General features: G+C 36.2%; 2 protein-coding genes across 13 annotated transcripts in view; one reads left to right on the top strand and one right to left on the bottom strand.

Annotated features, from left to right (window-relative positions):
* Window positions 1-14,846, top strand: part of gpr158a (G protein-coupled receptor 158a) — a 741,191-nt gene that overhangs the window by 536,128 nt on the left and 190,217 nt on the right. The window lies entirely within an intron of this gene.
* abi1a (abl-interactor 1a) overlaps window positions 1-14,846 on the bottom strand; it is a 77,705-nt gene that overhangs the window by 43,809 nt on the left and 19,050 nt on the right. For all 12 annotated transcript variants that reach the window (NM_001328427.1, XM_005162496.6, XM_073940129.1 and 9 more), the window contains exon 2: window positions 7,294-7,461. In NM_001328427.1, coding sequence (NP_001315356.1) covers window positions 7,294-7,461 — 168 coding nt within the window. The remainder of the gene's footprint in view (window positions 1-7,293; window positions 7,462-14,846) is intronic.

Below are 14,846 nucleotides of genomic sequence, written 5' to 3'. Positions count from 1 at the left end.
TGAGCACGTTTTAAAGGTGCTTGATAATGAAAATCTGAGTACACCAAGGCATAGTAGAATAATGAGAGATCGGTTTATGGAAATAGACATACCTTGAGCCTCAGAAACCATTGTTTACCTGTTATCATGTAAGTTCCATAAGTGTAAACCCGCAGAGGACAAAGGACCAATCCGAAGAAAAAACAAACTGTTATGAGACTTACAGGTCACGCCTTCCTCATTTGCATGTATGCCGACTTTAGGTCGTTCATACAGACCTGACGTCAGAGCTACTCATGTAGCTCTGAGATCATTAATATGCACGGCTCAGGCTACAAGGTTTCCTAGCAAGACAACAATGATAATTTTCCTCCATTATTTATTTGAAAGCATTTATTTAACTTACTAAGTATGTGGGACTTTATTATAAAAACACAATAGCAGATTGTTTTATACGAGTTACTGGGCAGGATGCAAAATGCAAGATTATACATTTATTCAGCTACACTCCAAAGAGGCATAAGATCAATTAATAATCAATAAGATTTTCAATTTATCGTGTTTATTGTGAAATTTGAAGTGTACGTTTCAAAAAACACACGTAGACTGTCAAATCACTCAGCCATGTCAAATCACTCAGCTCAAATGTCATTTGTAAATGCAGATCATATTAAGTTCAGGCTGTTTTCTTTGACATTATATCAAAATACAACACAATACATCTCTATTGCTCTTATTGTTCAAGTTAAATTGTAATTTAAATTGAAATTTTGCTGTGATGGTATTCGCGACACAATCCATATATGGTCAATTATGATGGACCTTCTGATTCTAGGGATATTTTATGGATAAATAAATTAGCTTATGAAATAATTCTGGAGATTTTTTCAACTTTTCGAAGCCTTAAACCTACTATGTAGATATCAGAGAACAATATCAGAGGAGATTCCACCCCCCCATTGTGTAAAGCGCTTTGAGTGCCTAGAAAAGCACTATATAAATGTAAGTAAAAATTATTATTATTAATTTAACGTATTACACCAATGCAATATATGGCACCTTTAAGTAAGTAGTTTGATCAATTGATTGATTGATTGATTCATTTTCTTTTTGGCTTAGTCCCTTTATTAATCTGGGGTCGCCACAGTGGAATGAGCTGCCAACTTATCCAGCATAAGTTTTTTACGCAGCGGATGCCCTTCCAGCTGCAACCCATCACTGGGAAACATTTTTTGAGTGTGCAGAAATTAATTGCAGTGATGTAATTTCTTGCAAATACGTTAAAAAACAAGTCAAACATATGCATATAATAAGTGCATTGTACCAAATTATTAATTGAAACGTACGTTCATACAGTGCTCAACATAACGGAGTACACGCAATTTTGAAAATTAACATTTTTATCCATTTCTCAGTGAAAACAGGTCACATATTTGGTGCATTTGAACAAAACAGACAAAACTGAAAGATAATCATTCAAATTAATACAAAATATTGAAAAAAATTTCAACAATTTCATATATTTTATGTTTAAAAAAGAAACCCAAAAAACATTTAATATTGTTCTTTGATATATAAATTTGGGTGTACTAATTTTGATCCAATATCATAAGTTGTTTAGTTAGATTTGCTCTAGATTTGCCTTCAGTACTGACTAATCTAATGCATACGCACAAATATAATATTGTGGAGCATCCTATAGAAAACATTAATCTAAATGAGAGATTTGTGAGCGGTGTACTCATATATATTGAGCACTGGAGTAGTAAATGGGACTGAAAATAAAGTGTAACACACATGAACACATGAAGCATGCATGCAACAGAAAGTGCAGCGCTGCTCTTTGTCGCATATGCAGCACTGAACGGAAACACTTGGTGACTGAAAGCAAGGACGCAGCTCGGTTAGTTTAGACTGCAATTCACTAACAACAATACGAGCACAGCTGAAGGCTGAGGACAGGCGCTCCCTTCACAGATTTACGGCTGTGTTATGCTCCATCTGGCTTTGGCTTCTCTCCGACGGAGTGACCGCGAGCATCTGAGAGCTGCTATCTCCAAACTGAGCCAAATATGAATAAGCAGGCTCTTTAAGAAGGAAAACGGCTGCAAAAAGGAGTTTAGTGAACTACATGTTTGCGCAAGAGTAGGTTTCTGCCACTATCAGATATTCTTGGTAGGGATACACAATATATTGAAAAATATCGTTATCGCGTTAATAGTAAATGGGTGGTGTACATAGATTGCTAGGCGACCATTAACCGTTTTCTCAGAGGATGACGGGCTGACAAAACATTGCTGCAACTCTGATACAAGTTGTATGGTATTTATTGTTTTTTTTAAGTATGAAGCTGATTGGTCAGTTCTCATCATGTGACTCAGTGCACTTGCGGCATTCTGAGAAGTTGCGCATGGAAAAGATACAATATGTGAACGGCCGCCATCATTTGGGATCTCCAGCAGTTGATTTTTTTCTTGCACAGACATGGTCCACCTGATTTGTTGACAAATGGGTTGCGGATCCACTCCTTGGCAGTTCCTTCACTGGGCATTTTCCCTTCGCAAAGAAACTTTCCATTAACATCTGTTTTCTACTAATTTGCTAGCTTGTGGGTTAAATTTTGGCACTCAAGTGACTGAAATGTAACCCAGAGAATACGTTAATTTTTCAAAATAAAATATTTTTTTAAATAAAAGATCGTTCCAATGTATAAAACAAATAAAACTGAAATAATCAATGATTTCTTGTGCGGCCCAGTAGGATTGAGGACCACTGCTGTAAATGAACTTTGTGTGGACGATCTGACTCTAAACTCTCAATGACCTTGCAGAGGAACACTGAGATGCTTCTATAATAATGGAAGATAATGAAGAAACTCTTTTCTTCAAAATAGGTGATATATGCAAAGTAAGACAGGGAACGTTTTTAAAGTAATTTTTGGTTGATAATTTAGATGTCACGTTGATCTCAAGTGCCATGAGAGAATGAGTTATCGGGATAGTCATTTACTCACCCTTCACTTGTTCCAAACCTGTTTGACTTTCTTTCTCCCGTTAAACAAAAAAGAAGATGTTCTGAAGAAAGCTGGGGACCTGCAATCATTGACTTCAATAGTATTTGTTTTTTGTTCTACGAAAGTCAATGATTACAGGTTTTAAGATTTCTTCAGAATATTGACAACTTGAGGGAGAGCAAATAGTGAGTACATTTTCATTTTTCTGGAAACTATCCCTTTAATGGGAGACCAGTTGCTGGTGGAATACACACAGAACCGTTTCCAAGTATGGTACTTTAGAACTTGCCTTAAAGCTGCCTTTAATTAGTCATCTCTGCCATTCATCTGAAATGCAGCTAACACACAAGGATGTACTTGCAGCTATGAATAAGAAAGACTGCAAAACGGGACTCCTAGAGTGTTGCCTAGATTCATCTGGACTGACAAAGTGCAGACTGTTCACAGTCTCTTAGCAGCCACTTCATGCGCTGGTCTAGGTAGCAGCACTCCCACGCTCGGGGTCAGACTCTTGCAGGACAGATCCGTGATAACACAGCTCAAAACATTCAGTGTGGAGTTGAGATGAAAACAGTGAACTCCAGGGCCTTCTGTGCCGGCACATTAGCTTGCTGCACTGATGTTCTAATCTAATTTGGCCACATGCTGGCAGTGCGGTCTGTTTAACAGGCAGCTAGAGGAAGAGCGAACAGTGAGAAATGCTGTAAAGATGGGAACATCCTCTGTCAGCAAAGCTCTGGGTGTGCCTCAGTCAAGAGATTAGAGCCACTTTATAGCCATTAGTCACCTTCCAGTGGAACAGGGCAGTCATGACTGTTCTGAAGCAATTGGGCACAGAGGCTACAGGATTACAATTTATTTTAAGAACTTCTACTATTTCTAGTTACTAGTTTCATGACTAGTTGATGCATCTCAGTTAGTTTGTTTGAAGTTCAGGAGCGAGAGTCCAAATCCTTTCATTCAAATGTAAAAAACAGTGAATTAAAACTGTCAAAACATTCTCTAGAAGAAGGGGTATTCAATTATGGGGGCCACTGCTGTGCATATATCAGAAAAAAAAAATTTCAAGACCTCTGCAAGAAGTTTCATTATTAAAGATTTAATGTTATTGCAGCAAGAGAATGATACAGAGAAAAGACAGAAAAAGAGCTTTCATTCTGGTTGCTCAAAGGACAGTTCTTTGAGGCCAGTATGGGGTAAATGCAGATGATTTACTCCTTTGCCTTGTCTTTAACCATTGGTCTAAACCAGGGGTCACCAACCTTAATGAAACTGAGAGCTACTTCTTGGGTACCGATCAATGTGGAGGGCTACCAGTTTGATAAACACTTCTCAAATAACAAATTTCAACAATGATTTAACAAGGTAGGAAATACCCTGTATTTAATGTATCAATGTGCAACACTTTATTTTTTTTATATATCTCTGCAAATATTAACATTTTTAAATGATTACTTCTATTTAAGATGGAGCTAATTGGTAAGTGGCACTGTGGTGAGCTATTTTTAGGACAGGCCTGCGGGCAACACATGTGATCCTCGCGGGCTACATGTTGGTGACCCCTGGTCTAAACCATGGGTGACTCGACTTGCCTCGATTAGCTAGTTCAAGTAGTTAAATGGCTAAAGAGCTAAACCAAGGAGGTGGACTGAACACCCCTGAAATATCTTTTAGTCTCAATAGTTATTTATTTATTTTTTCAACTAACAGTCGGCAACACACAAGCTGCCGGTCACCAGGGATGTGCAGAAGTAATGGACAATTGTATGTGGCATGGGAGGCAATTCCTATGCAATGCAACCAGCAAATACACCTAGTATTTCTAAATTCCGGTCCTCCCATGCTGTACTTTTTATACATTTCTCTTTTTACCTCAGATGTTTATTCTAAATCTACAACTGCCCTGCAAAGTGGATTCTAGGACAGAATATTCCACCATAATTAACATTCTGCATGAAATAAACATTTCTCAAGCTCAAGTACAGATCAGTGAAGAAGGAGGCACCAGGGATCAACATACACTGTGTAGGGACTTGTCAGTAAGAACATAGTTCATGCATGGAGTACTTCTATTGAGCTGAACATCTAAATCTGCCATGTTAAATAAGAGAGACATGCAAAATATAAAACACGGGGTGGGGCGCAAGGAAAACCAGGATTGAGAAATGCTGAACTAGTGATTCGCTCTAGTGTTTCCAAACATTAAGTACATTTAAATACTTGCTTGAGGGCTTTGTATGTGTGACATTGGCAGCAAACATGATTCTCTGCCTCTGTTTTTGAATTCAGAATAATTAAGAATGAGGTTTTCCACTACCTTTAGTACAACATGCCATGACAAAAAGCCTGGTCACAAACAGCACACTGTTTTCATCATAACTGTCCTATTTTTCCCATCTCCATCTTTATGGAGACTCTTGATTGACACTGTAATGGAGCTCGTGTGTAAAGAACTGGATGCAAGAACGAGCCTCTGTTTACCCTATAAATGAGCCTGTTTTGCAGCCATTTATAAAGCCCACTGTGATTCCCAAAGATACGAATGGAGACAAGATCTGATACTACACTCTGTACTGTATGCCAGTACACCCTAGCAGCATCTGAGTGAAGATCTGCCTAGTAAAGCTTTAATGTGATTGGCAGATTATATCAGTCTAATAAATCTGGGTTTAGCACAAGGTTGTGAGAACCACAAATTGGTGTTTGTCAAATAAGAGATTTAATTTCGAAAATCTCCAGATGGCTTAAGGTCTTGTTGACAGTTTCAAAGTAAACCTCCCCACAGTTCTGAGTGACAGGCAAGAAATTGAGTCCAAAAATACCAATAAATTGTATTTTAAATATCAGTTCTTAATCTCATTTGAAAGTCTATTAAACCATCTTCCACTATTGACATCCAAATTCATGCAAACAGTTAGACATTTATTATGTTAGTTAGTTGGTTAACGCGCGTTTCGCACGAATCGCTCCAGTTCGAAAATCTGAACTTCAGCGGACATTTGCGCCACGTTAGGAGCTTGCTCTTGTGGGGGCGTAATTGTGACGTATCGCCTGTTGTTGGTGTTTCGGGGGAAATCCTCCAGCCGACATGGACAAAAAGTTCATCAAATTGGGCTTGGCTCAGTCAGAAGCACCGCTGAAAGCCTCCGTCAGCCAGGTTAAGTGTTCAGGTGTTCTGAAGTGAATATAAAGTGCAAATGAAACGAGAAACCTCAAATGTTCATGCGGCTATTTACACATGAATAGCGCGATTTATCCGCGCGTTCCACGTCTGGAGTAAATGCAGCATTACACTGCAAGTAGGTTGGGTGACCTCTAAGTAGGAGGGACTTACGTCACAGGGACTTAAGGTTTAGGTGGTGTAGGTGGAGTAGGCATTAATAAAACACAACAGGTTGCTGTGAGGTTGGGTTTAGGGTTGGGGTAGGTGTAGACAATCATAAAGCACAATACTGGACTCCATGTCATGTACACAACATTAAAAATATTAAAACAAACGTTTGTGCAGTCACTTGGAGCTGGCTCCAACCTTCGCTTATATCCTTTTTTTTTAAAAATGCCTTGAGACCAACAGAAACTTTAGATGAATGAGCAGCGAAAGCCAGCAGATTATAACAAAAGTTTATAACAATATGTTATTATTCCCATTTTCTAAATGTATGCTAATCTCGGCACGTCCATTAAACTTTTAAACTCAAACACAAATATAGCCCTTGACTGCTCAAATGAACTAACCTTGATCATTTGAACCATTCAAATTAACATAATTCAATGATATGCCGGAACATGCTTCTCTTGGAGGATAATTCCTCTATCGATGACGTTATAAGAATGATACTCGCATTCCTAGGTAGTTGGCAGTATGATGTTATATTGCGTTATTCAACAGTGTTGTTCCAAATACAATAAGCATGGCGGTTTTATAGGTCACAAACCTTTACTTAAGAGCAACAGCCACTAGTGGGTTTGTCTGAACCCCGTAATGACTTCATCAACTCGGACTCACACTAGGACTCTGTGGGAGAGCTTTGCGTCTCCATGATGACTGAAATAACTATAGAGAAGCATTCACAAAAAAGAAAGAGAAATGGGGGAGCAAAAGAGGTGAACAGAAAACAAGACCGATATTAACAAGTCAGTCACTGTGAGAGACAGACATTCATTCATTCATCCATCCACATGGAGACAGTCTCAAAAGGAAAGAGCAGACTAAATACTTAATGAAAACTCAGACAGACAAGGACATAGCAGGGGAAATGAGATTGAGAAAGAGATATATATAAAATATGAACGTATCTGACCTGAGATATGTGGTTAATGGAGGACTCCATCCTCCGCAGCTGTGAGGCCTGGATATCCAACAGCTGCAGGACATTGTTGGCTAAGGCATTGATCTGATAGGCCACGCTCGCCAGCGATTGGGTGGTGTAGGCTTTGGTCTCTTCCAAGGCTTTCCTCTTATCCTGGGCCTGCAGGTTATGGTCAGAAAAAAACCTTTCTTTAACTCACATTGTTCAATAATCACATTCACTTTAACTTTACACAGTCTCTGCCTTAGATAGCACACCCACAAACTGCACACGGATGGTCTGGATGAACAACCTAAAGTACATGAAACTGACAAAGTCTTGTCCAATGAATCAAGCAACAGTCTGCTTTGTGTTCTGATTGGCCTTTTGTCCATCAGGGTTTTAAACTCAAGGAATTTAAATGAGAAAAAGGAAACAATGGTGTCTGAGGCTCACAGTATGCCTATTTCCATATACTGATCTCTTATTATTTGAGCCTAGGTATACCCAGATTCTCTTTGTAGGACATGTTAAAACATTGCATAAGGTCACGCTCACAGTGACTGGATGGTGTAGGCTTTAGTCGCCTCCAAGGCATTCCTCTTTTCCTGGGACTGCAGGTCACAGTCAGAAAAAAACCTTTCTTTAACTTACATGTTCCCAATAACCGCTTTCACTTTAACTATACAGTCTCTGCCTCAGATAAGCACACTCACAAACTGCCCATGGACGGTCTAGATGAATGACCTAAAGTAAATGCAAATGATGAAGGCTTGCCTCATGAGTCACGCAACAGTCTGCTTTGTGGTCTGATTGGCGTTTTGTCCACCGGGGTTAAACACTCTTGGAATTTAAATGAGAATGAGGAAACAATGGTGTCTGAGGCTCACAGTATGCCCATTTCCATATACTGATCTCTTATTATTTGGTTATGCCAGGGTATACCCAGATTCTCTTTATAGGGCACATTTAAACATTGCATAAGGCCATGTTTGCAAACGACTGAGTGGTGTAGGCTTTGGTCGCCTCCAAGGCTTTCCTCTTATCCTGTACCTGCAGGTCATGGTTAGAAAGACACCTTTCTTTAACTTATATTTTCTCAATAACTGCATTCACTTTAAATATAAACAGTCTCTGCCTTAGGTAAGTATACCCACATACTGTCTGGATGAATGACCTAAAGTACATACAAATGATGAAGGCTTGCCTCATGAGTCATGCAACAGTCTGCTTTGTGTACTAATTGGCCTTTTGTCCACTGGGGTTTAACACTCATGGTATTTAAATGAGAACGAGGAAACAATGGTGTCCGAGGCTCACAGTATGCCCATTTCCATAGACTGATCTTTTATTATTTGATAATGCCTAGGTATACCCAGATTCTCGTTATAGGGCACCTTTAAGCATTGCATAAGGCCACGCTTGCCAGCGACTGGGTGGTGTAGGCTTTGGTTTTCTCTAAGATCTTCCTCTTATCTTGTGCCTACAGGTCTACACCTTTCTTTAACTCACATTTTCTCAATATCAGCATTCACTTTATCTATACACAGTCTCTTCCTTAGATAAGCACACCCACAAACTGCCCACGGACTGTCTGATACATTTTGCAAAGAAAATATCTGGCTAAAAGTATTCCATTCCAATCTCACTGCCTGATGTCTATGCAACTTCCAATTTTAAATGCTTTTTACCAGTATGGGCAATACAAAGTGAGAGTATCAATGTTCTACAAGCCAATGTAGCCAATGTGGGCCATTTGATATAATAAATTGCTTACGCCTCAGAAGAGGAAGACGAAAGACAACGAACAAGCGGTGAGTCATGAAAGTCTTATTGAATAAAAAGTTTAATAAAAATCTCCAGAAATGGCTTTATATGTTCATATATTACTCCATAAAATACAGTTATAATTTGAAGGTCCACAATTGACCATATTTGGATTGCTCGTGAACAATAAATCAATAAAAGATACCATAAAACATACCTAATGCATTTTTAGCGTGGAGCTGAATAAATGTATAATTTGTAAATACAGCATTTTCTGTCCTGACACGAGTTTGAGTCATGCTCAGTCATTGCTCAGTAACAAATAGTAAACAATCTTTGTCTCTCTTTTTCAAAATAAAAGTCCCACATACATAGCTAGTTAAATATAAACTTAAAAAATAAACAAGGGAGGAAAGTGATCATTGTTGTTTCACTAGGAAATGCTAAGGCATGCATATTAATAATCCTAGAGCAACATTTCAATCTGCGATCTCCCGATGATGCAGCTGCTCGTTAGGTCTAGATAAACAACCTAAATTACATGCAAATGTTGAGAGCATGGCCTGTGAGTCACGCAACAGTCTGCTTTGTATTCTGATTGGCCTTTTGTACGCTCTCAAGGAATTTACATGAGAATGAGGAAACAATGTTGTCTGAGGCTCAAGATATCCCCATTTCCATATCCTAGGTATGCCAGATTTTCTTTACATGGCATTATTTAAGCATTTCTTATGCAATATTTCAAAATGTGCAAAACAGGTGGACGGAAACAAAGCTAGTGCTACTTTGATAGTTGCAAGACTACACTGAACAGGACTGAGGAGAAGCACTACTTTTTACTTCTTTCACCTTTAAACCAAAGTTATGATTTCAAAACTCGTATCCTATCTGCCTATCACAGTTCAATGGCTTCAAGAAGGTATTTTGAGGCTGTTTGAATGAAAGTTAATAAAAACGATCAACCTAATTAAGTGCAAAACTCAAAGTTTCAATTGATCATAATTTCATATAAGTTTGCTGAAGTAGTTAATAGCCAGCAAACAACACATTGAGGTACATATATATTTACAGAGTCAGACTACTACAGCATTGTTTGGATGAGATATTGCCTTGTAATGTGTCCTGTTGCTGTAGTATATTTAATTTCCTGTCTATGTGGGTGGTTCTTGGAAACACAGTTATGTGGAAAAGTTACAGATATTCGCTTAATACAAGAGTTGGGGTCAGGGACCACTAGAGGGCCACAACAAATTTCTAAGGAGCCCTCAAGAAGATTTAAAATAATTCAAAACATGCATTTTAATAACTTAAAGCAACTGTATTTATTTTTATTTACCCCTAACTTAGAACCAGGGCTCCTACTGTCTACAGATTTTATTAAAACACTATTTAGTGTAATTATTCCCATCATTGCATTGTTTATTTGTATATGTTTTGTGAATTTAGTATTGCTGTAAAAAGCTATAATAAAAACACAGTTTATTGTATGTAGGTTCTATACACACACAAGTTATTATCAGACTATAAAAAGGTGGAAATAGCATCACCTTCGCTTTGCATGTAAAAGGCAAACCTGTTCGGAAAACAAAAAGATAAATCTGCATCAACCACAACCGCACAGTACTGAAACTCTGGGTTTTTAAATGTGGTAATTTCTCAGTTCTCTATTTGGCCTACCTGTGGTAAACCATGATCTTACAGAGGTAAATTGCCACTCATGCACGGCCTATAAACCTGACACATATGCAGATGGAACTTTTACAAAAGCACCTAACAAGGGAACCATGGTCTCAATTTCAAAAATGTTACTTTTTATAGAAAGGTAATGGGGATGGCAAAGGGGCTGGTTCACCTCAAAAATAAAAATTGCTTTTAATTTCAGCTTCCGGTCGTTTTAAGATATAAAATATTAAAAAAGATTTTTATCTGAAACAGTGGTGCTTTATGATTAGTTGTGCGATGATTAGTTATTATGATTAAAGTGCAATTCGGAAGCTCTGTCTAAAATAAAATAAAATAAAATAAAATAAAATAAAATAAAATAAAATAAAATAATAAAGTAAAATATTTAAAAAATAAAATAAAATAAAATAAAATAAAAAATAAAATAATAAAATAATGAAATAAAATTAAGTTAAAATAATAAGGTAAAATAATAAAACAAAACAAATAAAAAATTGAATAAAGTAATAAAATTAAATGAAATAATAAAAAATTTAATAAAACAATAAAATAAAAAATAAAGTAAAATAACACATACATAAATAATTAATAACATAAAATAATAAAATAAAATACAATAATATAATAAAATAATATAATAAAATAATAAAATGAAATAATAAAATAAAATAATAAAGTAAAATAATAAAAATAAATGAACTAAAAAATAATATAATACAAAAATAAAATAATAAAATAAAATAATAAATATTAATATAAAATAATAAAATAAATTAAAATGATAAAATAACAAAATAAAATAGAATATATATATATATATATATATATATATATATATATATATATATATATATATATATATATATATGTGTGTGTGTGTGTGTGTGTATGTATGTATGTATGTATGTATGTATATATATATACACACACACACACACACACACACACACACACACACACACACACAGGTAAAACAACATTATTAACTGTGGCCTGTGACCTATTTTTATTGTAATTCAGACTGAAAACCTGAATCTGTTTTTAAGAAGGAATACGTGGACCAGATGTGTTACAGAAATGCTGCTTGACAGAATGAAGAAGTACTTCCTCCAGAAAAAAAGACTCTTGTTTGTATAAGTGCATGAACCAAGCAAAACTCTTTCACACATGGGGAGTATGACTCTATAAGCATTTAAATTGATTGCAAATTAAGTGGTGAAGTTATGCAATAATATTATTTTACAGATGTTAGACTGAAAAAATGAAGCAGAGTCATTCTTGGGTCAAAGGTCAGGCTATTTTAAGCAAGTGTTTGGCGAGAGAAATGGGCATTGTTGCACTGGACACATTCCTCCCAGAGTTTTGCTTCAAAAAGTGCTGAATTCACACATTCTGTAAGGGTTGAAAAGAAGTGTGTGTACATCTAGTCTAGGTCAGAGTGTTGAGCTGAAATTCAACTAAAAGCTGAACATTTTAGACTTCGATTTAATGATGCTGAACAAGATATATCTCCTTTAGCAACTTTAAAAAGGATTGAATGTGCCCTAAAGGCAGGTTGTAAACTCAAATCTCTTAAACAGAGCATTTGGCTCATTTCCAGTCTAGATGCACAGTACAGTTATCAGAATCTGCTGTAATAGATCTTTATGGCCAAATCTGGTTTGTTGCCTATATTTGAAATATATATAATATATATAATATATATATATATAATTTTTTTTTTTTTTTGCCTGTCTGTTACGTAGACTAACCATGTTCCAAACACTTTTCGTTATTCAGCGCACTTGAAAATCTTATTCTGTATCAGCGATTGAAAAATTACATTTTAACTTAACTGGTTCTTTATGATGAGCTGTGCGATAATAAGCCTGTATGATTAGTTGTTATGATTCAAGTACAAGTTGGCAGCTCTGTCAAAAATAAATAAATAATAATAATAACAATAACAACAAAAACAACAACAATAAATACAAATAAATAAAAATAAAATAATAATAATAATAATAATAATAATAAAATAAATAAAATAAATAAAATAACCTGTGACTCCTAATTTATTTATTTATTTTTTCAGATCTAATTAATTGTAATTCAGACTGAAAATCTTAATCTGACTCTGATTGTCTGTTTTTAATTTCCTCTCGTCTCGACTCCCTCCATAAGTGTTTATTTTCAGGAATAAATAAAGGCAGGGGTAAATATAGTAAGGCCCCATTTGATTGGTCAAATTTAAACAACCAATACATACAAGAAATGTGATTTATCATATGTCTGCAATACATAACGCATGTACTATTATCGCGATAATGATAATCTTGCCAAGTTAATATATTAGTTTATTTAAAAATTACCTTTTAACTTTAAGATTACATTTAAACTTATTTTACACTCTTTTCTTTATATAACTTTATGAAACCAACGTCTTTACTAAAAGTCGTTTTAAAAAGAATTATTTTCTTCATCATGAACATTCCTGGTCACTAAAAGGATTTAACTTAACAACATTTATTTTCAATTTTGCTTACAAAAACAACCTTCTGGCCTCGTTGAAGGCCTCCTAATGCACAGTTCTCACATTATTATCCCATCAATGCCAAAGAGACAGATCTTTAGAAAAACAGTTTTATCTGAAGGACGTTTCACACAGATAAGTCTGATTGGTGTCTTCAGAAATCTCAAAAAATCTTCCAACGAAAAACCCTCAAAAATTCCCAGAAGACAAAGGTCTCAATCTCTTTTTATCACAAGATATCACAAGACTCTTTTTAACCACAGAAAGAAACACTGAGATAAGAAACGACAGAGGATTGAGGGGGGAAATGCAAACACTCCCTTGTTGAACAATGGATGATAGCTACACAATTGCCACCTTTAAAAAATTACCTTTTAGAAATTCGGTATTAAAATGGAAACTGCCCACCAACACACTGCTAAAACTGTCCCAACACAAATCAATTAGGTTAACTTATTTGGTTTTACAAAGTGAAGTGGATTGAACATAAAACAATTGTCACAAAGCAACCTCAAAACTTGTGTTGATTCCAACCCTGGCTCATTCTGATTAAGTACCCCTATATACATTTCTAGTGAACACCAGATATGTCCCAGGAGCTACGTGTTTTGCAGTTTTTGTTTTCATGAATCCACCAGAGGCCGCTGTCAACTGACTGACTGACTGACTGACCAACAAACTGATCTCCCCAACCTTCCTCATACCCAAAACCCAACCAATAGTGTTTTAAAAAGCACGAATTTGACCAGCCTCCATTCCCTAAACCCAACAGACTGTTTTGTCATAACAATTCGGAAAAAAAGCCTATACGGCAGCCCTATTTTTACCATGTTTTCAGATTTTACCCCTTTCTCACCGTTATTTACTAGCTTATTTTACATTTTGGCTTTTGTTTTACTCGCTTTCTTGAACCATTCTTCACCAGACTCGAACCCCATTGTTGCAGTCAACTCCTATTTGCGTCTTAAATCCGCCGACGTACATGTCAAGCTACTAGACTAACGGAAGTAAGCGGTCAGCTGGTGAAAAGGAAAAGCGTGAAAAGGAACAGCGTCATACCACCCCATAGCGTTCGTTCTAAAGACGAAATGCAGCCATACGTACTTCTAGCTACATAATTTGCGATCTCCAGAAATGTATATAGAGCTACGTTTTCACAATGAGCCTGTGTTGGTGGATTTGCCTCATTTCAAATAAGTAGTTTGAATGATTAGAAAAAATCTTGAAGTGTACAAACGTAGACCTGGCACAATAAAGAATTTTTGTTGTGCGATATATTGTCAATTTGAGCTCATTTTATGCCACGGACTATATATAATGACATACAACAGCATAATGAAAATTGCCATGAGCACATTCTAGGGGCAACCTTAAGGGTTTGATTCTGTTAAAAAAGTAAATGTCTTATTATGTATCCTATTAAGTAAAGGTCCAAATATTAACTTTGACAATGGTGAGAATGTAAATGTCATTGTAAGTGTTGAATGTAAGTCTCTCTGGTTTGATTCCTCTCTAAGGGTGCTTTCACACCTACACTTTTGTTTCGGAACGTATCTCGTTTGCCCAGTTAGCGCGGTTCGATTGGCATATGTGAACAGGGCAA

The sequence above is a fragment of the Danio rerio genome, chromosome 24 (assembly GCF_049306965.1).
Source record: "Danio rerio strain Tuebingen ecotype United States chromosome 24, GRCz12tu, whole genome shotgun sequence".
In the NCBI taxonomy this organism is placed as follows: domain Eukaryota; kingdom Metazoa; phylum Chordata; class Actinopteri; order Cypriniformes; family Danionidae; genus Danio; species Danio rerio.
The sequence above is the reverse complement of the archived record's forward strand: the minus strand, read 5'-3'. Positions and strand labels throughout refer to the sequence as shown.